We start from the raw sequence: 27,690 nt of genomic DNA, 5'->3' as shown, positions 1-27,690 counted from the left end.
AGCTCGGCTTTCTCCAGCTTAGAAGAAAGGTCAGGCTTCCCTAGTGGGCTTCTGTGTGGGAAAACATACATGGATGATGATGATGGTGATGATGATGATTGCAATAATCATAAGAGCCCCTAACATTTAGCATTTATTTATTAGACATATTATATGCTCCAGGGGCTGTGCTAAATATCGACGAGAAGTCCCATCTTCTCTTAATTAGGGTTCGATTCTGAAGTCAGCATGGAAGAGACAGAAACTTGGATGTAGCCAAAATTCCCCCCGATGGTCCCTTGAAATTGTCCAAAACTTTCAGAGTGTGTGCATGCTTCAGAATAACAGTACTCTGTAAAAATAGAACAGTGTGACTTTGCATAAATGTATTATCAGTCTGTCTCTCCCCTCATTCCCCAGCAGGGATATTGCGCATAGGAATTGGGAGAATCACACAGTGTTCTGGGTTATTTCTCTCTCATCCTTTTTTTCGTCTTCTTTTTAACCACCAAACTCATCTGTACGAGGAATTGAACTCCCCTGACTTCAGTGTTCTTTTAATGCAACCCCACCACTCTCTCACTTCATACTTCCAGCACTTCTCCGAGGCTACACTTTTACTGCTGTGTTTCTACAGAGGAGGAGACTGAGGCTCCGAGAAGTTTAGACAAGGTCCTGAGACTGCACAGCTCACAGACTGTGGAGCCAGGATGCATGCCCTAGGTGGGCCAACTCCAGTGCACACCAGCTGTCAGCTGGGAAGGCAGGAGCTTTCTCCCTGGGGCTCTGCCGTCCTCCCTGCAGTGACTTCCTCAGACCCCCTCAGCTACTGCACTTGAGTTTCAGACCCAACTAATGGACCAGCTATTACCAACTTGGGCCTCGCTTTTAACAATAAGTTTCAACCAGTCCGGCCCTGAGATTTAGCAGCTGATGCTGTATGCACATTAAACACCAAATGATTGTTAACATATTTATGGAAGCTTAACAGGCATCCAATATATGAAAGATGACTCTCTTATATGGCTGTCAGACCTCAATAAACATGTTTAATAATTAATTGGCATTAAGGAAACATAATTGTGCGATTCTAAATTAAGTGCTCAGTGAAGCATACTGGGAATGGAAAACCACAGGGTTTTATTACTTAAAGTTCAGGCAGTCAGTATGGCTTTTCATAGACCAAGAAAAATACCCTGCGTTCGAAGACGTGACCTAAGCCTCCTGTTGGCCTCATACTGAAAGGCAGGAATTTTCTTGTTCCTAGACCCTTGGATCTGATAGACATTTTTTTATTTGGCTTGCTGTTTGCCTTCCTGTGTATCCACTTTTGGGGATCTGATGTCCCAAGCCAAGAGTTGTGTGATGTGATACGGTTTTTGCATATCAGCTTTCAGTGGAATTGCCAGTTTCGCTATAAATTTGTTCGTGAAGTCACTGCAAATGACTAGACTGGTGAATACTGAGCCATTGCTCCTAGGAGAAACGCAAGATGAGGTTCCTGTAAGCCTCTGGTCACAACATTTTTGCCAGTTGATCAGTCATAACCTCGTTTTATGTGTGTTTCTGTTTAAAGTCACCTTATTTGACATATATGGTTAATTCATGAACAGTGAACTGAGTTCAACAGCACCGTCACTCATGCCTGGAGGAAGCTTCTCTAACACACCTATTATCTCCATTAGGTACTTACTACTTAGAGCACTAAGTACAAGCACTTCCAGCACTTCAGCACTACACATAGGGGCCACTTTAAACAGCAAAGTCACCAGTGCAAAGCACAAAAATGTGACAAATGTGGCAACATGCACTAGATCCTGAAAGGGACATTTGTTTGCAATCCAAGGGCTGAAACAAGAAAACAGAATGTGGCCTTGTTTGACCTCCATGGGAATGTGTGTGTCAGGCGACTCTAATTTTTTGCCACTCTCTGCATGTCTGACAATGACCATGAAAGCACTGGAAATATTGATTTTGGGGTTAAAAATAAATTTCAGCAAGTAAGTAGATTCACAAAATCAGAATCCATAGATAATGAGGATCGAGTGTAACCAGATTCCAGCAAGTGCAGCCATCTGCACATCTAAGCGTCCTGCATCTTCTGCCTGCCTTTGCACGGTCTGTTCCACCTGCCTGGGACACTGTCCCCCCAGTCCCAATGGTGCTTTTGCTCTCGGCAGGGGCATAGTAAATATTTGTGGAGTTCGACTGCGTACTTTTCAAATAAGGACCCAAAGTAGGTGTCATTTGAAAATGCACTTTACTTTTCTTTAGTCATCATTTCTTTCAAAGTTCCTTGCTGTTATTTATTATTTCAATTTAGTTAATATTCTCCCTTGGCTTAAATTAACTTCCTATCTCTCACCTGCCCATAAATCCTTCAGAGACTCTGAAAATTAAGCCATTTTCTCGACTGGCAACGAATCCCTTAAGATTCATGCAGGAACAAGGAAGAGCATGGCCCCCACAGGCACTCCGGCTGGGTCGGATCTGTGTGACAGTGAAAAACTGTCCCCAGCATCCCATTCATATATGAAACCCATCCACATCATCCCTACACAGAGGTGTGGAATCAGACTTAAAACCTCCATAAAAGAAACATTGGAAAGCGCTGCTGTAACTTTTGAAAGTCACTCTTCAGTGGCAATCCTTGGAGTTGTGATGGGCAGGTAGGGTGCTCTGAGACCATTGGGGTCTTCCTGGGCCTCTCACACTGTTTCCATTGCAGCCCCACCGAGAAGGTTTGGAGCTGCAGGTGGGGTCTTGGCTCCGGAGTCCAGGAAAGCTATGGGTTCTGCAGGGTTCTTTTGGAAAGATTTATGTTTTGGAAGACTGGAATTTTACTCCTGAGGATTTTAAAATGTAAATAAAGGTATATTCTGAAATTCATGCAGTGAATAAATATTTTAAAAGTTAGAAAGTAACAAGCAGATAGCAACAGTCTCACCATTACCGAAATATACACATTTTAAATATTTGAGTTCATTTGGTCATTTTCTCTCTCTCTCTCTCTCTCTCTCTCTCTCTCTGTGTGTGTGTGTGTATGTGTGTGTGTGTGTGTGACAGAGAGAGAGACAAAGAGAGTTCTTAGTACAATTTTAGTCATACTGCATAGAAACATTAGTATTCTTTTTTCCCCCCACTTAACATGGCATCATAAACATGTCCTCTGCTGTTACCTAGTTCACATAATAAGCGTCATTTCAGACTGCTGCAAATAGGCCACTTGACTGGTTTGCACTGCAGTTTGCTAAGCATTCCACTATTGTTAGGCACTGTTTTTAGTTGTTGGTTTTTTTTTAACTCTGTAAATAACAGTGCAGTCCACTTTTTTATATTTTCTTAAAGTTAGCAGTCTGGGATTATTTTTAGCCCAGATTTTTAGAAGCAGAATTACTGGGTCATTGGGTGGGGACATTTTTAAGGCTCTTGATAACATCACCTCACTGTTAACGTGTGTGGGAGTGTGCCCATCTCAGCAGATTGTCCAGCATTGGGTTATGATTTTTGAATCTTGTCTAAATGTTAATGAGAACCCTATAGCAGTGCTCCACCAGACATCCAGCTTAGAGTGCCTGGGACTTAAAGAGTGTGTGCATGTGTACACTAAATACAATATATATTTTTGATTTTTTAAAAAATTGATGATACTGACAAGTAATTGTTTTGCACTTTCTCCAGTATTTCTTGCAAGTGTCTTATCTCCCAAAAATTTCTTAGTGTCCTTTGGTTTTTATTTGGATCCATTTATTCTCTGTCGCTTTTTCTTTTTCTATCATTGAACAATGCAGCTCTTGAGGATGACGATTGCTAAACAGAGGCTCGGAGATGAAGAAATTGGCGTGCGACACTTTGCAGCCCATGAGCGTGAAGACTTGGTTCAGCAGCTAGAGAGAGCTAAGGAACAGGTTCTCACTAACATTTATTCAGAGTGGGGGATGTGTTTGCACAGCTGGACACAACACAAACAAGAGTGGACCATGCCGTGTCCCGTTCCTCAGAGTGTGGGATGCCTGGGATGCACATTGAATGCCTTTACTTCCTCGGCACTGCACTAGGGTCCCAAGCTGACTCTTGGGTTTCTGGCCTCCAGCAGGCAGGTCTGCTCCCTGACATTGGGTACCATTGTTCTGAACACAGTAAGAAACCTTCCTCCTACCCAGGATAGACAGGGAGAGAACACCACGTGACAAACTGGCCTTACTTTGCAAGTTTCTGCTAAAATGCTGAGCAAATGCCTTTTCGGCAAAATCTCAACAAGTGCAGAGCCCTAGTTAGGTAACAACTAAGACAGCCTGGGCTTCCTTTCCTTCCTCTTACTAACTGAAGAGCAGAACAAGATTTCTGGGTCTAGAGCGGATTTGAAAACGTGTGGATCTGTCAGACGCTGGCAGCTGCAGGGCACCCTGAAGAAGGCGAGGGTTCTGTTCTGGTTTTCCAAGCTGCTGCACCTCTCCTATCTTAGATATAATACGCGGCTGGCAGGAAGTTGTCCTCTCACTTTTAGCTGTTACTGCATTCCAGTGTGTGGGGCTTATGGTTTCAGGGCATGCAAGTGGTATTAATAAGTTTTGTAAAAATCAGTCAACCAAGTGGGAGGCTCCATCTCTGGCAGTAAAGCTGGTGCCTGAGGAACATCTTGAGTAAGGGCGCTCCCTGTGGTTTCAGATTGAGTCTCTGGAGCACGACCTGCAGGCTTCTGTGGACGAGCTTCAGGATGTTAAGGAAGAACGGTCTTCCTACCAGGACAAAGTGGAGAGGCTCAACCAGGAGCTGAACCATATCCTGAGTGGGCATGAGAACCGCATCATTGACGTGGATGCCCTGTGCATGGAGAACAGGCAAGTGGCCAGGCCCAGGCCTGTGCGTGGGAAGAAGGCTGGCTCTATACAGGCCTGCAGGCTGGGAGTTATTTGCAGGCCTATTTACTTTGGAAAAAATTGCCTTACAAGTGAAAAGTAACTCACTCCCCCCAAAATGATGACACCAATGCCATTTATTAGTTGTGATATAACTAATTATAACTAACATATGGAAAAGAAAGCAGCCCACCCCTATACAGTGGCCCACATTCATCTCCCTTCTCATTCCCTACACCTTCCTTGGTAGGTCGAGAAGGGCCAGGAACCTGGGAGAGTTGCTTGTTATTGCCATCAAGGAGAAAGAAAAGAATAAGAAAATAAATTGAGAAATTCCCTTAGCTGTTCCTTTTCCCTGAGGCAAATTTCAGTATGTGTGTGTCTAACTTAATGTTATGTCTGGTGTTGCCTCTTCCTGCCTCTCTTCCCCGTGGAATCATCTTAATGAGAATTATGTGAAAACTGTGTTGATATCCCTTAGGGGAGCTCTGCAAGGGCTGGTTTAAAGTGGGGTGTCTGTGATTTGGGCATGTTTGACCTTGACTGTATTCATTTAAGAAAAGGTCATGAAGATGCATGTGGCTCTCCTGTCTCGTGAGCAGGCAAGGTGTTAAGTGTAAAAGATAGCTCTTCTGGCAAGTGGGTTTTGTTTTTCCTCTTAGATATCAGTGTGTGTTTTTTATTTAGCCCTCAAACATTTCCTAGTTTTATGTATTCTTTTCCAGGTACCTTCAAGAGAGATTAAAGCAACTCCATGAAGAGGTCAACCTCTTGAAATCAAACATTGCCAAATACAAGGTATTGTATGACATGATGACAATGATGGTGATTCACTATTGTGCCTCTAAATATCACTCTATTTTAATTCCCTTTTATGTACCAAAGATATTTTAGTACTTGCCTGCCCTCCCAGATACAGTCTAATAAAAGCTTTAACTAGGGTAACCAGCAAAAATTAAAATCCCAAACAACAAACAAAACCACAGCAGCTTTTCGCAAGAGCTCCTTCTGCGACTGTTATCCAGGCAAGGCATGGCCACCCACGATGTGTTTTAGCGCCTGCTGTAGCCTCTCCACCAGAATCTGAACATTGACTCTTGCCTACTGCACAGCCTTGGTCCATTTGCAATTAGGTTTCTTATCTGTTTTCTCTGTAACGTGTTCACTCATCAGATGCTGTTTCTCTCATAATCATCCATAAGAAAATGGTTTCCAAGTGATGAAGAAACAAATACTGGGAAGTCACAGTCTAAAGCATAATGTTCATGTCACACTGCAAGGACAGAATGTTTAAATTCTCCCCACTGTTATTTAGTCTAATTCCAGCACCATTAGTTTGATAATATCTATTTCTGCAGATGTTAGTTGTAAGTGTTATAATTAGAAAAATCTCCTGGGTTTCTCTGCCTGGAAAATAGATTGATTTCTCTTCCTGAGGGTGAAGTTTTACAGCCGTCTAGATGCTTGGAAGAACCTTGTTTTCCCAGCTTTTGACATTAGCATTTGTTCTTGCAAGTCTCCATGCTGTTCTTTCTTTCCATGTTGTGGGGGCCATGCATTATACCGTCTATCTATACGCATTCAGCCAAAGAAGAATATAGTCTTCAAGGTTGTATAATTAATACATAGTTTTTTAAATGTATGGATGCATTCATTTAACAACATTTATTCAGTTCTCTGTGCCAAGCACTGGCTAGATTTACATATCAATTTTAATGTAAGTCTGTTCTAGAAATGACATGTAGGTGGCACATATGTACTTCCTTAATCTGTAGCCACGGCAGACATCACTAATTGATCATGGCTGTCTTTCCTTCCAGAAATCACCATTGGTCCATGAAAATAAGCCTAGTCACCATCTCAAGTCTATTCAGAAGGAATTTTCATTACTAGTGACTTTACATTAGACTACATTCTTGCTTCAGATTTTATTTAACATGTATTAAGTGCTTTTTGTATACAGGGGACTGTAATTGCTATAATTCTGCCATATACCACCTTTGGAAAAAAAAAAAAGACTACTTACCAGGCCATAAAAATTATAACTCTTGGGTGTAGACTTGGAATTCTAAATATTAGGCTAGCACTTGGAGTTTGCAAGGGGATCTTGTGTGCCGATGGGAGGAGGCACCTGCTAGGTACTTCTCCATTGCTGGCTTTTCTGACGGGCTTTTTTCTATCCCAATCCTGTTTTAGAATGCTCTCGAGAGACGGAAAAACTCGAAGGGCCAGGGTAAATCCAGCAGCAGTGCTCTGACAGGAGTCCTGTCTGCAAAGCAAGGTAGGATATCGTGCTCCAGGAAAGACCACTCATGAGCGTACTACAGCTGCGAGGCCACATCCCATCCAGGCTGCTGCTTTTGTGGGTTGGGAAGCAAGACGATCCGTAGGAGGGTGGCTCCGCGACTTGCACATGCATCGGAGCTGCCGGGAGGGCCTGTTAAAACACAGATGACTGGTTCCACCCCAGAGTTTCTGATTCATAGGTCTGGGATGTGACCTGAGAATATGTAGTTTTAAAAAGTTCCCAGGCAATGCTGACACTGGTTCAGGGACTCCACTTTGGGAACCACTGCATTCGAGGTTTTTCTAATGACTAGACCCCATTTAGGCATATTCCTCTAGACTGTGCTCTCTTTTCCAGAATGTTCTCCCTTTCCTAATCACCAACTCAACATCTCCAAGGATGTGTTTCAACCTCCTTGAATTTCTCCTTTTTTCCCCGGCCTCTACGATCAGAAAAGTCTCCTAGCTGCTGAAATCATTTTCTCACATAACATGCGCCTTCTTCGAAGAAGCTTTTATTGATTGCAATTTTGTTCCTCCTTCTTGTCGATTCCAATGAAAAATAATGATCTTCCAGGAACAGTCCAGGGGAATAAATAGCAGCACGCTGGCTTCTGACACTTAATATTCAGAATTCAGTGCTAAACATAAGTCTTGAGTTGAACATGCTCAGCTGGCCCACTTTTTGGTTGTTGATAGTGCAGACCAGCAGCTATCATATGGCAGTCTTAATCAGCACTACAGTGGCTTAAAAAAAAGTGCTGAGTCTCCAGCCTACATAACAACCAAGGCTCTTTTCCAAGCAACTTCTTTTTTCCACTCAACCAGAAAAGAACACCCTAAAATTGTTTTTAAAAAGAAAACTACAATACTCTATAAAAATGTGAAGTAGCCCATCTAAGTTTAGCTCTGGATACCAAATATAGCAAACCATATTTGAATGTTGACACCCAGTGTTATCATTGATGTGGGGAATGCCAGCCACACTCAGACACGGTGGCAGAACCGTAAATCTGGCACAGCCTTTCCAGAAAACCTATGATAAAAAGCATTCTATCAACAATCTATTGGTATTGGTAAATGCAATCTATGACTCTATGGCAACGTGCTATGAAAAGCCTTAAACTGGCCCCCTTTGAACCAACAAAAAACAATTACAGACATGTAAATACTTTGCTACAAGACAGTTCTTCATACATTACTGATAAAAAATATTGGAAACATCATAAATGTCTAGCAGTAGTTAAATAATTCTATATCTGTTTTTTGTTTTGTTTTGTTTTTTGAGACAGTCTCACTCTGTCACCCTGACTGGAGCACAGTGGCGTGATGTTGGTTCACTGCAACCCCTGCCTCCTGGGTTCAAGCAATTCTCCTGCCTCAGCTTCCTGAGTACCTGGGACTACAGATGCGTGCCACAACGCCCAGCTAATTTTTATATTGTTAGTAGAGATGGGGTTCCACTCTGTTGGCCAGGCTGATCTCGAACTCCTGACATCAGGTCATCTGCCCACCTCGGCCTCCCAGAGTGCTAGGATTATAGGCGTGAGCCACCACACCCAGCCAAATAATTCTGTATCTGTACATGGACTACTAAAGCAGCCATCCAATTTTATGGTTTAAGGGATATTAATGATGAGTATTATTGAGTGAAAAAAGCAGGTTTCTTTTTCCATTTTTGAAGGAAAACTTTGTTTGAATTTGCATATTTGTAGAGAAGATATACAATATGAGATTTATACTATTTTTTTAATGTCTGGTAGGAATACCAGTGATTATTGTCTTTTTGTTTAACTCTTACTTTATCTCCCCCTGAAGAGTGCATTTGAAAAACCCAAAGCAGACTTGAAGAACAGCCATTCAGAGTCAGAAAGACGCATACACAGGAGCATCTGAGTAACCCTAGGGTAGAAAAACACAGTGGGAGAAAAAGCAGAAGATGCAGATGTAGATTGGAGCCATGCTGTAGATGGATGGGGCTGGTGGCTTCTGAGAGCAATTTAAGCCAGTTCAAGCCCAGCCAAACATAAATGGGGAAGCACAGTTGTAACAGTATCACATGTGAAAAAGTCACAGATGTTTTAGCAGGTAGTATTGTCATATTACTCATTAATAGTGTTTTACTACCAAAGAAGCTAAGGACATCTTACATTCTATTTACAGAAATATGAAATTTGGAATAAAGGAGGTGATAGTCCTACTATGTGCTAAGCTAGTCATACCACACTGTAATATTCCTTTATATATTTGTAAGTGGCATGCAGACAAATTAGGAATTTCTTTAAAGTAGACACTTTGGAAACTGGACAAAAAAATAATTTTCTATCAGACCCATCCGTAGATGACTGGAGATGTTAACAGACTCATCCAGCACAGGATATGCACAAGGGGTGGGTCTCTCTCATACGGGTCTCACTCCTTCAATTGCATGGAACTGTGGGTGTTGATTGACTTTCATTTTGAACTTGGCCGTGAATGGGATCTGGCAGTTTGTGGAGTAACAAGCATCCAAGAACAGCTAGCTTTTGTGCATACTCTTTCCCAATATTTAGATGTTTGCAGTCTGCTATGTAACTTTTTGCCCTATCGTTGTTCCATCTTGCTATTGTTTGCTTAATATTTTTCTTTAAGTCGATTTTAAAGTGACTCATTCTACTTGGCCTTGTCCTATGTAGTAGCACCTGTGAAATCACTGGTTTATTATGTCATTTATATCCTTTTCTAGAATGCCTTCAAACAAATGCATAGCTATTAAAATACAAAGCATATTTTGCACTTTAAATAATCTCCTAAATTATCTTACCACCTGCCTGGGGTATCACACCGTGGGAAACTCTGACATAAACAAGGCGCTCGTAGCTAGGAGTCATTGTCATTTGCGTGGCTGTGTGATCTTCAGCCAATGTTCTTAACCCATCTGTGCCTTGCTTTGTCCATGAAATGGAAAAAAGAAAAAACAATATTCTGTAGGGTTTCTTTTCCCCCAATTTTAAGACTTTATGAGTTAGTCATTCATTATGAAAGTGTTTAAAATATTAGACAAATGCAAATATTATTATCCTCTTAAAAATTGCTGATAAAATTCCTGAGAACTTCCTCCTTTCTGTTTAGTCCTCACACTGGATTTTACTTTGTTGTGTTGACATTGGAGGTGGACTCTCAATACATCTAGTAGCATTTTGAAGCAGGGGAGACATATCATTATCCAGGAAGGATTGACACCGGTTTGCATTCCAGCGTTTCAGAAGAATGATGACTGAGTTATATATTTTACGTCCTATCTAGTTCAGGATCTGCTATCTGAGGATCACGGATGCAGCCTCCCAGCTACTCCGCAGTCCATTTCTGACCTGAAATCTCTGGCAACAGCCCTGTTGGAAACAATCCACGAGAAAAACATGGTCATTCAGCACCAGCGGCAAACCAACAAGTAGGTGGCCAAACTCTTGGGTTGGGGGGTGGGCGCGAAGGAAGTGGGACCAGGCTATCAGAAGTGAATGTCAACCAGGTGGAGCCACAGACCTGCAGGGCAGGTGAGACCCCTCAAATCAGGGAGGAAACTTATTAAACTAGGATGGTGCGTCTGCTTTATATCAGCATCTTGGCTATCAGCTGGAGCCAAGCACGGAAAGAATACCAGCCATATCGAATGCTTCCTCTGAGCTACTCACTGAGTAGTATGCATTTCATGGATGAGTTCCATAAAATAATCGCCTGAGTGACTTGACCCACCTCTCCTCCAGCTCTCCTTTTACGGGAGAAGCTGCCTCAGTGCCATTTAAAACTCCCAGCATGACTTTGAGGGTCTTTGAATGGCAGAGACCACCCAAGCATCAACTTCCACAGGCTGCTGGGCCTAGAAAAGAATCTCACGTCACTCTTCCAGATCAGCAAAAACGACGTGAAAAGGAAGAGTAATTGAAATGGAATGTCTCATTTGTATTTTATAGCATGTTGACTATGCTATGTAAAACCAAACAAGTTAAAGATGGTTAAAGCAGCCATTAGAGATGACAGAGTCCATTATCGAGAGTGCTCAGAGAGTGGTGAACACACAATAAATTAAAGTAGCAAGTACTACACATGGGGTTGGCTTCGTGGACATGCAGCCTGTGCTCAGAAGGACCCCACATTAGGTCTGATCCTCTGCTGTCACCATCTTGGAATTCTTAGTCATTTTTTTTAACAAGAGGGCCCCACATTTTTATTTTGCACTGAACCCTGCAAAGTATGTAGCTGGTCTTGCTTGTAAGACAAATGTACACTTGGAATGTTCCCAAAATGCAAGTGTGAGAGAACCGAACGGGGCCTAGGAAGTTAGGCTTCAAGTGACAAAGGAAGGGACCAGAGAACTGGGGGCCTGGCGAACGCAGGGGCACGGGAGAGAGGCAAGTGGAAAATGATTGAAAGTATTATAAAAACAAAATAGAAAAAAGAGAAGCTGGAGTGAAGGGAAGATCGCACCAGAGATGAAGATGTATGTGGAAGAAAGCAGAGAGCAGCAAAGGGAAGCAGGGCAATCTCGAAGGGATGACAAGGGTAATTTATTGACAGGAGATTTAAACATTCTTGAAAAAATGAAATCTTAACCAAGGAATGAAAAGCCAGATGCTGAAATGCACATGCTTCTCAGGGGAGGAAGAAGGAATGGGCATCCCCTGCAGCACAAAACATCCTCCGTGAGCTGGCTTCATCCTTCTCTCTCTACAGAATACCTCATCTTTCAAGCCTTCTCAGGTCTTCTAAACCCTGGTCCGTTCTGAGCAGGTGACCTCAGTTCCTCATTCACTGAGAAAACAGGACTTCTCACCGTGAGCCCCTCAACCTGTGGCTGCCCTGAAATCAGTGTCTCCCCATGTTCTGCTCACTCCTGCCTCCAGGAAACACACCAGCCCACCATCTTGTTGGTCCATGACATCCTTCCTCTTCTGGGCCTCCGCTCCCCTGGGACCTCCTCTCTCACCCTCGTCAACCTCCTCCCTTCCTCTGGCTTTTGCCTCTTTGCCCTGAACCTCCAAACCCTTTCCTCAATCCTGCTGCCTTCCCCAAAATTCCACCAGCCTGGAATGTTTGTGAAGAAGGCCTCCTCTCCTTCCTCAATGGCCACCCTATCGAAGCGTGTTCTAGGAGGTCACTTATGTTGGAATTGCTTGGATGCAGGGACCTGGGGGGCACTTGTTTATAAATGCAGATTCAAAGAGATTTGTGGGAGGGAAGGTTAGAATTCTGGATTTTAGTAAGTCCCAGGTGAGTCCGTGCACAGGACAGAAAGATGACCTTGGCTTTAATGCCTCCCAAGACCTCCTCCTACATGTCCCATGCCATTCTTTCTTTGCTGGCCACTAGTATCCCCAAACTCTACCTTTGAGTCTCTTTCTTCTTTAATTTCTTCACATCGAGATTTTCATCTTGAAATCCAAATAAGATGGGCTCCGAGGGAGAAACTCCAACTCTCTCCACTGTCTCATTTCCTTTTCCCACCTCTCCCCTCACCCCCACCCCAGGCCCACTCCATCTTTTCTCTCTGTCTCCTGTGCTTTTCCTCCCACCTGGGGGGCCTCATTCCCTGTCTCCGTTTTGGCCTCTCACTCTCTGCAGACTCTTCTCAGATCTCTTGTCCCCACCACCCCGTCAAGAGCAAGACCAAGACCCACATTTCCAACTCTGGTTGCTGGTTTCTCCGGATATCCTTTCAGCTGCTCAAATTCCATCAGTCAACATCCATTCCCTAGTAGGTTTCAAATATGGCTGTTCCCTCTGAACATCACTTCTTCCTTGGGGAGACCCTCCCACAGCTCCATCCTCAGACCCCAGCCCTACCTCCCCGACCTCACCCACCTGCCAGCTACAGTTCTGAGCATGCCACGAGCCTTCCCTGCAAAGCAGGCTGAACCCCCATTGCGTGCCAAAGACAGCATCCACAGGCTGTCAGCCTGACATGCCTCTGCAGAGGACTCCAGGCTCCTCTGACAGATTGATTTCCTAATGTGTTCCTAACCATACCCGCTGCAGACACGCGCATTCCCCAGGTTCACAGCACTCTCTCCCTCCATTGAGAAAGACCAGCATTTTCGTTTGACCATGTTTATTTTTGTTTCCATGCACTTTTTCATGTTTATTTTCAAATAATTTTTGAGCCATCCTCTGGGTTTTTTTTTTTTTTTTTTTTTTTTGACAGGGTCTCACTCTGTAGCCCAGGCTGGAGTGCAGTGGCACAGTCTTGGCTCACTGCAACCTCTGCCTCCTGAGTTCAAGTGATTTTCATGCCTCAGCCTTCCTCGTAGCTGGGACCACAGGCACATGCCACCATGCCTGACTAATCTTTTGTATTTTTTTTAGTAGAGATGGGGTTTCATCACGTTGCCCAGGCTGGTCTTGAACTCCTCACCTGAAGTGATCCACGTGCCTTGGCCTCCCAAAGTGCTGAGATTACAGATATGAGCCACCATGCCCGGCCCCTATAGTTTTAATTTTAATATTAATTTAAAGTTAAACCACAATGTATTTCCAAACTACTCCCAGCTACCTTAATCCTCTTCCTGGAAGAAACATCCATTCCTCATTTCTTATGTATTCTTCCAAAGGATGCCTAGACAGTATACTCGAATGCACAATACATTTATGTGTGTATACATATACTCATATGTTTACATAGATATATTGTCTTTTTTTTCTTTTTTTACAAATAGTAGCTGGTATTTTTTTTTTTTTTTTTTTTTTTTTTTTTTTTTTTGAGACAGAGTCTTACTCTGTCGCTTAGGCTGGAGTGCAGTGGCATGATCTCGGCTCACTGCAACCTCCCCCTCCTGGGTTTAAGCAATTCTCCTGCCTTAGCCTCCCGAGTAGCTGGGACTACAGGCACACACCACTACGCCTGGCTAATTTTTTGTATCTTAGTAGACACCGGGTTTCACCTTGTTGCCCAGACTAGTCACTGAACTGCTGAGCTCAGGCAATCTGGCCGCCTTGGCTTTCCAAAGTGCTGGGATTACAGGGTGAGCCACCACACCCAGCCAGTATTCATTTTTTAAAAAGATTTGTGTTTTCATTGTTCTACACCTTGAATTTTTTCCCCCTTTAATAATGGATCTTGGAGATTGCTTCATATCAGTATATAAGTTGCCTATTGTGCAATCTTTAATACTTAGAAGATCCTCTGTTTCATACTTTTAATAAATGTTTTATTTGGGGGCATGTAAGGGAACTAATTATACTACAAATGGAATGAGGGCTGAGAGTAGAATGTGACCTTGGTCTGTGTGCATTCTCCCCCCTCGATTTAGCCTTACATGACTAAAATAATAAAATAGCTTTCGGAATACACTGGAACCCACCTTGGTCTCTGTGTGCATGCCCCAGGCATGCACATTCCTTTCATTCTACTCACATTCTACTCACATTCCTTTCATTCCATTCTCAACTAGGCATCATTGAAATACATTCCCATACAGCCTCACCACCAGCTGAGTCTTGTATGTGGTTTTGGACAAGTTAACTAACTTGTCCATCTTAGGAAAAAAAATAATTAATTAATTAAAAAAAACAAAAGAACTGCCTTTGTTTTGCCGGAGCGTTATAAATAGTAGGGAAGGTGTCGTTCCTGGCAGCATGCGCTCCCCTGCTGCTTTTCCACTGCCTGACGGTTACCGCCCTTGAGAGGCGCCAGTGGGAGCCATCCCGCCGAATTGATGAAGAAACCTAGGACTTTACATCTTGAGCGACGTTCAATTAATAGACAATTTGCTTGAGATACTTCTTGCCAGCGAGTTGGCAGTGCCTGGTGATGGAGAAAGAACGGATGTGAGGTTCATTTGTCTTTTGAACTGGGTGGCAAAGCGTTCATGGAAGAGGCCGGTGTTCACGTGGAGTTTCACTGCGCACCACATTTAGTTCTCCCGACCTTCTCCCCAGGCTCATGCCTTGCCATGGCTGGGGGTGGTGGTGAACATATGAGGACATGTTGGCCTTTTGCTATGTTTCCTGCTGTGCCTGAAACTGTTTCGTCTTCTCTTTCCCTGGCCGATGGTAAGTGAGCTTGGAAGTTCAGCATCTTGGGGAGCAGCAGCAAGACGGTGTCATGGATCCAGAGCAGAAATGCGAAAGGAGGCTACCTGGGGTGGGAGGAGGCGGGGGCGTCTCCAGGTGTGTAGAGACACAGTTACCTGCTTCCCCTTTCGAGCCAGGCTTTCCTTAAAGACCCTCGCTCAGGTACTCCTGCTGTCTGTGTCGTCCAGAGAGCAAGCACAGCAGCGCAGTTTCTGTGTGAGTTCTGTCTTCACAGACTCCTCATCCCACCTTCAGTGATGTCATTATTATCTAAAACCACTGCAGGGAAGCCATCTGGAGGCCTAGCGTCCTAAGAGATTTCCCTAGACTACTATGTAGATATATGCTAAAATCTCCCCCAGAACAACCCATAGCTAAATAAAAACTTCAAAACATTAAAATCTCCCTCATCCTGCAAGAAAACAAAACCAAAACCCTCGCTCAAGCCTGCGTATGCCTCAAGCTACTGCCCTGGTTGTCTCCTGCTCTTCACTGCCAAGCTACTGGAAGAGCTGGCTCCATTCACTTTTCCCATAGTATGCTTCTGTCTCTGCCCTGTCCCTTGGATTCCGGATTTCATCCCCTTTGCTGTCCTGAAACATCTCTCCTTCAAAGGTCAGGCACATCTTCTAAGCTGCCTCTTCTCAACTCCTATCTTGCATGACCACTTTCTAGAATAAGACAATACTGATCACCCCTTTGCATCTGTACCCTTCTCCACCTGGCTTCCAAGGTGGCACGTTGTCCTGACTGTCCTCTGCCCCCTCCCCTGTTCCTTCTGACTCCGCACCCTCTGGTGGTGAGCTGCTGGCTCTGCTCCCCTAACCTGCCCTCTCAGAGCTTTGCCTTTCTTCCTGCATCCAGTGTGTCTGCACAGATCTCTCACAGGCATCTCAGACTCATCTACCTCCTTGTTATTGTCCCATTCCTGTAGCACCCCTGCATCCCCACTGGCTTGGTTTGGACCATATCGTCCCCAACCTGGCCAATGCTCTTCTAACTAATCTGTTTCTACTCACATTCCTTTCATTCCATTCTCAACTAGGCATCAAGAATACTTTGCCTAAAGTTCCTTATGCTGCTTCCCTGCTTAAAACCCTTCACTCAGCTGGTGCGGTGGCTCACGCCTGTAATCCCAGCACTTTGGGAGGCCGAGGTGGGCTGATCATGAGGTCAGGAGTTCAAGACCAGCCTGGCCAATAAGGTGAACCCTGTCTCTACTAAAAATGCAAAAATTAGCCAGGTGTGGTGGCATGCACCTGTAGTCCCAGCTACTCAGGAGGCTGAGGCAGGAGAATTGCTTGAACCCAGGAGGCGGAGGTTGCAGTGAGCTGAGATCATGCCACTGCATTTCAGCCTGGGTGACAGAGTGAGACTTCATCTCTTAAAAAATAAAAGAATAAAATAAAACAAAAAGCCCTTCACTCTCTCCCCATTGCCAATATAGAAAAGGCTGAATGTTCTCAATAGAGTAGGTAGGTTTTTCATGGTCTGGGTTCCTACCAGTCTCTCTAGATTGATCTTACGCTTAGCTCTTCATTTCTGCTCTACAGTTTTAATAAGCACGTGTGTATTTTCAAGCCTGTGTTCTTGCCTGGATGCTCTGCTCGTCAGCCGTGTAAGCCTGGGTGAATTAGGTAACCTCTCTGAGTCTGTTTTCTCATCTACAACTGATGTATCAGTTGCTGCAGGACACCAAGAAGTGTGTGTGCATACCTGGTACACAAGTGATTCATACGTGCCAGCTGGTATTAAAGCCTTCACTGCACTGTCCTTGTATGTTTTGTGTATCTGCATCGCTCTGTCTCCCACCAGACAGGGACAGGCTCTCCTCCCCATTATCCTCTACAGCCTGTAGCATAGTGCTTTACAGAGTTGGATTCAGGAATCATCTGTTGAATTGGTCAAACTGAATTGAATGGACTCGGTTCCTACTTCTTCTCTCTCCACCTATCTGTGCTGCTGGCCACTAAGACGCAAATAGCCACTCTTTTCTCCCTGGTCTGCGTCACACCAGGTTCAGTGGGCTCCCTGCCATGTTCTTTCAGTGTGAAGCTAACAGAGACTCTCTTTGCCATGTGAAGCACTGTTGCTTGTATTTTGCAAGTCACCTGTGGCCACATCCATATTTCAACATGAACAGTTTCTAAGGAGCATTCCATGCAGACATGAAAAAGAAGATGAGAAAGTTTGTTTTTGTTGTTGTTGTTGTTATTTGTTTGTTTTTTGAGATGGAGTCTTGCTGTCACCCAGGCTTTAGTGCAGTGGTGCGAGCTCAGCTCACTGCAACCTCTGCCACCCAAGTTCAAGCAATTCTCCTGCCTCAGCCTCCGGAGTAGCTGGGACTACAGGCACGTGCCACCACACTCAGCTAATTTTTGCATTTTTAGTAGAGAAAGGGTTTCACTTTATTGGTCAGGCAGGTCTCGAACTCCTGACCTCGTGATCAGCCCATCTCGGCCTCCCAAAGTGCTGAGATTACAGGTGTGAGCCACCGCGCCCAGCTGAGAAGGTTTGTTTTAAAGTGCCATTATAAGGTATTGGTTAAGAGCATGTGCTTCAGAAGCAAATCGAGGTTTACATTCCCATACAGCCTCACCACCAGCTGAGTCTTGTATGTGGTTTTGGACAAGTTAACTAACTTCTGTTCCTCAGCTTCCTAATGGGAAGATGGACGTATGGTGGATGAGATTGCTAGGGGCTGGGAAAAGACAGAACTTTGAGATAAACTGTGCATCCTTGGGCAAGTTGCTTAACCTCTCTGTTCCTTAGAGTCCACATGTGTGAAAGGAAGATAACAACACCATGTATACCATAGGGTTTTTGTCAGGTTAGATGAGATAACAGGTCAATGTTCAGCGTGGTCTCTGATGCGTATTAAGGACTCAGGAAAGATTAGCTGGCTATTTGTGTTAACAGTAGTGCAGTTGCTATTGTTGTCGATGGTACTATTGTTGTTATTTCTACTATCAGAACCACTACCAAGTCCATTTTACTACCTTCAGCCCTGCATCAGATGCTGATAAGTGTCAGGTCAGAGAAGAAAGCTGACAAACTTAGGCAGGGGCCCTAAAAGTAGATTGCGGGGGACACCAGCACATTCACTTCATTACATTTTTGAGGCAATGTCTGTGTTATCCCAAAACATCAGAAAAAAATATAACCCAATATCTCTTCACCACACCTTCAGACGCAGCTCAGATGGCAACCCCCAGCCTCCACAGAAGAGTTAAGCCTTATCTTTTGTTTCCAAAAACCAGCCACCTACAGATGATCTGATCTAGTTAAGAAACAGGCATCAACTTGAACACTGTTGTGATTGCATCTCAAACCCATCAGCTGGTGAAAAGGGAGCTTGGATCAGAAGGTCTGAGCAAAATATGGAAAGCAAGATTACAAAGGATAGTGTCTATTGAAGGGTCAGGCACATGAAAGCAAAAGAGACCCAACAAATGGAATGAAAATGGAAAGTAATTGACAAAGACTATGCATAATTTTAAGACTTAGGGAAAAGAAGAAAAGCTCTAAGTACCTAGATGGAAGAAAACCACATAGAGTAATTCCAGAGTTTTCTGTGAACTCAAAGGGAATATTAATTAAGATGGTACAAGTCAATTCAGGTAAAACAAGGATGAATCCACAGCCATATGTATGTGCAGATATATACATATTCATGTCTCTGTGTGTATGTGGGTGTGTGCAGCTATCTCTGGAATATAAAAAGAGGTAGGAGAATAATTCTAGTGTTCTGATTTATCTTGCTGAAAGGAATTGAAACTTTGCTATTAAGGGGAATTCCACATCGTTTTAACACAGCAGTGCCAAGAAAATCCCCCAAATAAAATAAAGACTGGTTTTTCAATTTCCAGCCCGGTGGAAAGTGATTGAAGTTTTAGATGACTATTAAATCATTTCTCAACTATATTTAAGTTTTTATAGAGTGAAGTGGGAGTATTATCCCACATGTCTATCCATGCATGTAGTGAAAGTTTGACTTCCAAGTAAACCGTATAGTCTTTTCAAATACACACATTCTAAAACTGATATATCTTAGTGACTCAGAATGGTCACCTTGGAAAGCAATGTAATTATTCTAACGATTCTGCAATTACTGAAAACTCTTTTGAAATGCCACTTTTTCATTCTTCCCTTAGCTAATTATGAGTCATGAAAAAAGAAAAGCATTTATTTAATCAAATATATTTATCAAACACCTCCCGTGTATCAGGCATTGTACTAAACATCAAGAATATGGACATCAGTAAGATGGGGGTCTAAGAAGGCTGATGGTTTTATTTATCGACTCAAAATAACAATACCAAGCGTGCCCATCCATCTTATTTTTTAGACCTGGTTTTTTCCAAAAATCAGATCCACCCTCAAAGAATCAAGGTGTGATACTACTAAGGGTATTCAACATTTATTATCATCTTTGCAATGAGCATTTCTCAAACAGAACTTCCATCAAATGATTTGGGCAGTAGTGGAGTCATTGTGTAGTTTCCCAGGTGAACTACCTTTTAGGAGAGGACTCACTTTCATGGCATTCTAGTATTGTTTTTAATAAGTCACTGTGCTTTCTATTTGCATATGTACTTTCAGTACAGCACATATTATTTACACACATAAACATACAAATTCTCCGCCCTTAGCATGTATCATAAATCTCAACACTTTTCTATTAGGGCACTCGTGGGATTCCTGGGGCTGTGGGCTGGCAGGATGCTCAATAATTGATTGTCATTTTCTCCCCTTTTTTCAGAATCCTAGGGAATCGGGTGGCTGAGCTGGAAAAAAAGTTAAGAACTCTGGAAGTTTCTGGTTTGTGGAGTCTTCCAGGTAAACAGAACTTTATGAAAACTATTTTCCTTTATGTTTTTTTTTAAAGAAATGAAGTTCCCACATAATTTAAAAGAATATGCTACCTTTTTAAAATTATTTTATTTGTAGATCATTACTGAAAAAATCTATAAGTATTCTAAGTTTAGAAATTGACATGGTGGGGTGGGGGTGAAATCAGAAAAATGCAATAAATATTCAGGGTCTCATCTGTGGAACTATAATGTTTTGTAAACCTGAATTCTGAAATTGTCACTGTGTCTGTATTTTTTTTTAAACTTTCATGAATGTAGTGAATTGTTTCTTTTAATCTGTAGATATCTTATAAGGAGTTATTCGATTTGTTCAATTTAATTATTGGCCCTAAAACTGAATATAAGAACTTAACAAAGATTTGTGCAATCTAATCACCAGTCCCAAAATTGAATGTAAGAACATACAAAGATTTGTCCAATTTAATCACCAGTACTAAAAATGAAGATTAAAAACCAACAATTTCTCTAACCCAAAATATACCCCACCACCTCCTTCTCTTCCCTTCCCCCATCCCATTTTTACTTAGTCTGAAATTCTGAATTTTCTGTGATTTTTTTTTTCAGTCGTACATTGTGTTTGGAAGCTCTGGCGTTCCACTTTAATTAGCTATATTTATGTCACTTGTCTTGGTAAACTACTCTTTTTGTGAGACCCCAGTCAGCCATTCCCCATTGATGTTTTACTCTTCAGAAACTTATATTTACCATTTCCACCATCTCCCCTTTCCCTGGAAACCATGCTGTACATACACTTTTAGTTACTTAACCTTCCGCACAAACCAGTCTCCTTCCTTCTTGTATCATATGGACGCTTCCCTGGAGTGAACGATAAGTAAAAATTAGCACAGGGAGGCAGGTGGACAACAACATGTTTTCTGAAATATAAACCCGAATCACTGCCTTAGGTTGCCTTTATGTGTGTTTCTTTTTCTTTTTTGAGACGGAGTTTTGCTCTTGTTGCCTAGGCTAGAGTGCAAGGGCAGTATCTCGGCTCACTGCAACCTCCGACTTGCAGGTTCAAGCGATTCTCCTGCCTCAGCCTCCCAAGTGACTGAGATTACAGGCATGCGCCACCATACCTGGCTAATTTTGTATTTTCAGTAGAGACAGGGATTCTCCATGTTGGTCAGGCTGGTCTCGAACTCCCAACCTCAGGTGATCCACCCGCTTCAGCCTCCCAAAGTGCTGGGGATTATAGGCGTGAGCCACTGCACCTGGCATGTGTTTCATAAATTGGAATTTTTAGCAGTGATTCCTTGAACTTGATGTCAAAAGACCTGACAGAACTAATTAGGGCCGGGTACAGTCCTGGGGATTTGAATGATCCATTTCTGTACAAGAATCTTTTGATGCTGTTAAAACCTCATCTTCTATGAAGGCCTTTCTTTTATTGCATTGAATTGCAACACAGTTGGGCACTTGATCATGTATTTGTAGTCAGACTGCCATTTCTGTGTATGTACAGGGGTACAATTTTGATTTTTTTTTTTCTCAGAGTGACTTGGTGAAATTTCTCACTGTTTCATTTCTACAATTTATATTAAAAGATGGAAGTTACATGAGTGAACAAATGCTGAGAATTTTCTATGGTTTTGTTTGGTCTAGGTACGACTTCAAATGGCCATTATGCAATAACAATTATTTCCTTCCTTCTTTTTGCTGCCTGAAGGCCTGAGCTACAATGTTTCAGTAGGATTTGGGAGTATGTTCTGTTTAAAATCTCTGTTTTTGTGGCTAATATCAGCAGTGCGTTATGTTGTCTCTGCATGTAAATAAGTAGAAATGCATTCTCTACCTTTCCTTGAATGTTTCTGATTAGAATTGTCAATTGAAATAGAGAATTCAATTAGTACAAAACAAATATTAAAGGATGAAATTAGCTTTGGGGGCCTGGCTGAATGAATTTTATGCTATGGCCCTGTGTGTTCTAATCTCTGGTCTCCACATAGATACAAAGTGGGAGGATGGGAAAAAGAGTGGCAGCTCCTCAGATCTAAGACAGCTTAAGTCATGGCAATAGCATTGCCCTCCTGCAGCAATGAAGGATGTTATGATGAAGAATCGCGTTAGAATATTTTCAAACCATGGTGAAAGTAAAGGGAAAAGAGCCTCTTCTAGTGTAGATCAGATCAGTCTCTTCTGTCTGCTCACTGTCTTTTGTGTCTCCATTTAAACTACTGAATGGTAGAATGAGATGCAATACGTTCTTTTTCTCCCCCTCCTCCTCTTCCTCTTCTTTCTTTCCCCAAGTAGGAGTCAAATCATAGTGTTTAGCCAACTTGAGAGCAGAATCCCAATGACATCAAAGAATTGCCAACCCTCTCCCATTTACCATCACCTGGAAAGAATCCATGTCTCTTCCAGTAATCAGCCCGTCGATGCGCTGGTACCCTTTCAACATTTCAGCATTGACTTTGTGAATTCAGTTCTGTGCCAGGCATCCTAGACATGCTTATCGCCCTCTACGCCAGTCCACGTAGGGAAGCAAGATGAACACACATCAAGCAGTGAGAGGAAAGGGAAAAACGGCCTATAGTTCAGTGCTAAATTAGTGATAAAGATTTTGTGCGTGAGTGTGTGTGCAGTGGTTAGGGCTAGAGTGGGTGCAATAGTGTAAAGAAGTATGGAGGGTGTCAGCAGTCGTAGCAGGCTTCCCTTTAGTGGTAGCCCTGAGCCAATTAAGTGTGTGGGACTAAATGTAACCCAACTCCACTGATGATATAAGACATCCATTTTCCCCTTTTCCACAACAGGGGGCAAGGACACCATACTGTTCAGTGACCCCACTCTTCCTAGTGGACAGAGGTCAAGATCCCCACTGCTGAAGTTTGTTGAGCAGCCCCCTGAGAACAAAGTGGACCCCAAGGATGGTAAGCACTCTTCAATTTCTCTGTCTTTACCTGGACTGTGCCTGCCACAGAGGAGTGGCTCAGTGGACATCAGTCTCCTCCCTTCCCCTTCCTGCCGCTGCTTCGGCATCACTGGGACATTCCTCAGATTTCCTCTTGTTGCTTATGTGGGTTCATCTTGTTGGGAGATTTTAACTGAAAAACGCAGGCCCCTGCTCTCTGGGCATGGTGGCAGAGAGGTTAAGAGACAGGACCCCGGGCCGGGTACAGTGGCTCACACCTGTAATCCCAGGACTTTGGGAGGCCGAGGCAGGTGGATCACCTGAGCTCAGGAGTTCAAGACCACCCTAGCCAATATGGTGAAATACTCGGGAGGATGAGGCAGGAGAATCGCTTGAACCCGGGAGGCAGAGGTTTCAGTGAGTTGAGATCGTGCCACCACACTCCAGCCTGGGCAATAGAGCAAGACTCCATCTCAAATAAATAAATACATAAATACATACATACAGAGTGAGGACCGTGGAGTTGAACGACCTGGGTTCACAGTCAGTTCCACATCACATTGGTTATGAGAACTTGGGCTGGAGACTTCAGCCACGGTTTCCTTTCCTTTAAAACAGTGACATGATCATGCCAACCTCAGGGAAATCTGGCACATTGCTTGATACATGGGAAGTCTGCAAAGCAATAGAATAGAGAAAAGCTCCTCCTCTACCAGACAGTTCTGGAGGCAGGGTGTTCTGAAAGGGCTCAAGGACCCATATAGAGACCCAGATGAGCCAACAGGTTTGAGAGCCTGAGCTCTTCCCATGTGGGAGTCTTGTCTCCCCAACAAACTTCTTATCTTCTGAAGCTTTGCTTGTCTTCTTCTGCCACCCCACGTGTGGCAGCCAGCTTCTGAGAATGCACCAAATACTCCCTGCCCCTTGGTATTCATGCCCCCGTGCAACCGCCTTCCATGTTGTATCAGGATCGGTCTGTTTGATTAATAGAATACAGAAGTGAGAGTATGTGACTTCTACAGCCAGGTCATAAAAGACAAGAGACTTGTGCCTTGGGCTTTCTCTTAGGTCGTTCACTCTGGAGGAAGTTGGCGCCATGTCATGAGGACACTCAAGCGGCTATCCACACTGTTCATGTGGCATGGAGCTGAGGCCTCCAGCCATCAGCCACTTGAGTGAGCCATCTTGGAAGGAGATTCTCTAGCCCTAGTCAAGCCTTCAGATGCCAACAGCCCTGGTCAGCATTTCTTGGGCACCTCATGAGGGACCATTAGCCAGAACCACCCAGCTCAACTGTTCCCAGACTCCTGAGTCTTAAGCTGCTAGGTTTGATGTAATTTGTTACACGGCAATAGATAACCAATATACATCCACATTTCTTCTCCATCTTCTCTTGCTCGGACTCTTGCATTTACTCATTACCTCCATAAAAATACTCTCAAAGTTACTATAAGGACACATGCACACAAATGTTCATTGCAGCAGTGTTTACAATATCAAAGACTTGGTACTTGATATTGTAAACAAATGCCCATCAATTATAGACTGGACAGGGAAAATGTGGCACATATACACCATGGAATATTATGCAGCCATAAAAAACAATGAGTTCGTGTCCTTTGTAGGGATATGGATGAACCTGGAAACCATCATTCTCAGCAAACTGACACAAGAACAGAAAATCAAACACCGCATGTTCTCACTCATAGGTGGGTGTTGAACAATGAGAACACATGGACATAGGGAGGGGAGCATCACACACTGGGGTCTGTCGGGGGGAAATAGGGGAGGGACAGTGGGGAGTGGGGAGTTGGGGAGAGATAGCATGGGGAGAAATGCCAGATATAGGTGATGGGGAGGAAGGCAGCAAATCACACTGCCATGTATGCACCTATGCAACAATCTTGCATGTTCTTCACATGCAACCCCAAAACCTAAAATGCAATTAAAAAAAATAAAAAATAAATTAAAAAAAAATACTCGCAAAGTACTTTTCCCCCACAGGGTTCCATCTGCAGAGTTACACCCCACATTTCCCAGAGCCCCAACTTGCCTTGCCCTGAATACTCCGTGGACTTCTCAAGCACAACATCACCAATTCTTCCTGCTTTCTTCCTTCTGTTTTTGTCACCGTCCCAGCTTCTCAGGCTCGAAACCTTGGAGCCATCAACCACTGTCAACCTTCCGTCTCCAGCTCCATGTGGTCTTTCACTCAACTCTTTCTGCAGTTTTCGCACCTGGGGGCCTGCCACCTCTGGCATGATTCAGGCCCTCATTTTCTTGTCGGCAGGGCTCCTCTCCTGGTTTTTCATCCTCCCTGACTCTCCTCGCTTTATTCCCATCTTCATCCTGCTACCGTAGAATAAAGCTTTTGGAGTACTGTTTGCATCACATTTGTGCCCTGCTCAAAAATCCCAAGTGGCTCTCCACTGCCTTCCACTTAACATCTCAACTGTGCGGCCTGGCCTAGCCTACCTTTCCACCTCGTGATTGTCTGCCCTAAGAACTGTGCTCTCATCTAAATGGACTAACCAGCTGTATCAGTTCACTATTATTGGGTAACAAACCAACTCGAAATATAGAACTTAAAGCAACAACTATGTATTGTTTTCGCGAGTCTTTGGGTCTGATGGGTGGTTCTGCTAACCCAAGGGAGGCTCTGCAAGGCTCTCTCTTGCATATGAATGAGGGAGCCTTGCAGAGCTGAGCTTAGATTAGCAGAACTGGAACCACCCATCTGACCCAAAGACTCATGAAAAATAATACATAATTGTTGCTTTAAATCACTCATAATAGTGCATGGAGTGATAAGAAGACCACTTCTTATAACTGGGTAAGAAGACCCAGATGAGCCAACAAACAGGTTTGAGAGCCTGATCTTACATAAGGCCGTGATAGTGCCTGGAGTGGTAGAAACCAGGACATAGCTGAGATTTGAACAGAAATGTTACCCCCACCAAGTACATGTGGGGAGAGAGAAAGACCCTGACTTTAATTAATTCCACATCGGCCAGAAAGCAAGGCCGCGTCTTTGCAGCCAGCCTCATGTGGCTGCTTGTGAGGCTGGCCTGGAACACTATGGCCCACTGTGTGGTTTGGAACATGTTTTGGCTGGTGATTATGCCATGCCGAGATCCAGTGTCCACATGGAGATCCAAAGCCTTCTGTCTGTTCTGGGCTCGCTGAGCCTCAGGGTGGACCTGGGCCTGCTAACCTGAAATGGAGCATGAGCCTGGCTTGATTTTCACAAGGATGGTGTAAGTAGTGGACCGATTCAAAATGATAGCTTCCAGAGTTGTATCATTAGCTCTCATTGTTCCTACCCCATCCTCCGACAGCGCTGGGTGGGAACAAGGAAGGCTTTACGCCGTGACTGTCAGCATCAGGGATGGCCTCATCACTGTCATGTCTATGATCAATTCCAACTGAAAGCGGCACACACTTGGGAGGACAAAGCCTATCAGAGAGCAGTTAACAAAGGAAGATGAATCGCCCCTTTGGGCCAGTAGTGGAGGGGAGGCACATATTTGGGTGATTAGCCATCTTTTAAACAAAGAGATACTGTTTCTTTATCTTTTAGAGAAAATATCTTTCTCTTTCCACACTATTTGTGTCATAATGTGTTTGTATCGGTTGATTGCCTTATTATTGATATGTGTATTAATAAGTATTAACGATAAATCTGTTTGCTAAAACAACATAGAATAATTACTATTATTTGTAATATTTTCCCACCCTTGGTTGGTTCAGAAATCTTTTATAGAAATAGCAATGCTATGTGTCTGTCCTTAAAAATAAAACGCCCACAGCTTAAGAGTTAAGATTCTAGAATCTTTAAAGGAGGATTTTGCTCCCACAGCAAGTAACCAGAGGTCCCAGTGATAGCTCAACGTTTGTGACATTTTTAGTAACTACTTTTTGTCTCCTGATAATGACTTGAGTATAATTTTTCAGCATGTTTTGGATTTAAAAAAGATAGGCAGGGGGGTGGCTCATATTTGTAATCCCAGCACCTTGGGAGGCTGAGGTGAGAGGATCACTTGAGGCCAGGAATTTGAGACCAGCCTGGGTAACATAGTGAGACCCCATTTCTACTAAAAAATCTAAAACATTAGCCGTGAATGGTGGCACATGCCTGTAAGTCCCAGATACTCCAGAGGCTGAGGCGGAAGAATCCTTTGAGCCCAGGAGGTTGTGACTGCAGTGCGTTGAGATCGTGGCACTGCACTCCAGCCTGGGACAATGTGAGATCCTGCCAAAAAAAAAAAATTTTTTAAAAGTCGGGGAGTGGGTTGGTAAATCCTTCTGCTGACTTGTTACAGTCCAATTCTAGATCCTGGCTCCTGTCGCTCTGTGATCCTGAGGCTCTGAAAATCTAGCCTTTCTCAGAAAAAGTAAACAGAGTAGGATTCCAGCCTGAGTTCATTCCTCTCCTTACTGTGACTGTGTTTTAACCTCTAACGAGGATAGCAGTGTCGGCCCCACACGCACCCCCACACCCTCTGCTTAAAAAGTTCTCCCTGCTAATCTCAGAGGTTTACCATATTAAAAGAGACTCATACATTTGGACATGAGCAGAATGTCATCTAGCGAAATGGCACAAGGCAAAATACCAGCAAGGGAAAGTCCCCTGTGTAATTTAGACCACCTTCACTTAGATGTAAATTAAGGTAGAGAAGATTAACCTGACCTACAGTAAAAACACACCGCAGATGGTTTAGGAGTTAGGTTGTTACGAGTAAGGTTAATTAATTTTTCAGGGGCACGAGAATATACTATTAAGTGTCCTGGAAGA

General features: G+C 43.5%; 1 protein-coding gene across 1 annotated transcript in view; it reads left to right on the top strand.

Moving 5' to 3' along the window:
• CCDC149 (coiled-coil domain containing 149) overlaps positions 1-27,690 on the top strand; it is a 112,922-nt gene that overhangs the window by 72,349 nt on the left and 12,883 nt on the right. The window contains 8 exon segments of the mRNA XM_021668216.2: positions 3,771-3,887; positions 4,648-4,820; positions 5,564-5,636; positions 7,035-7,119; positions 10,410-10,554; positions 19,933-20,009; positions 21,714-21,746; positions 22,798-22,914. Coding sequence (XP_021523891.2) covers positions 3,771-3,887; positions 4,648-4,820; positions 5,564-5,636; positions 7,035-7,119; positions 10,410-10,554; positions 19,933-20,009; positions 21,714-21,746; positions 22,798-22,914 — 820 coding nt within the window.

Source organism: Aotus nancymaae, unplaced genomic scaffold (assembly GCF_030222135.1).
Source record: "Aotus nancymaae isolate 86718 unplaced genomic scaffold, 86718_ANA_hifiasm-v0.15.2.pri h1tg000006l, whole genome shotgun sequence".
Taxonomy (NCBI): domain Eukaryota; kingdom Metazoa; phylum Chordata; class Mammalia; order Primates; family Aotidae; genus Aotus; species Aotus nancymaae.
Note: the sequence above shows the minus strand (reverse complement) of the source record. Positions and strands in the feature narration are given on the sequence as shown.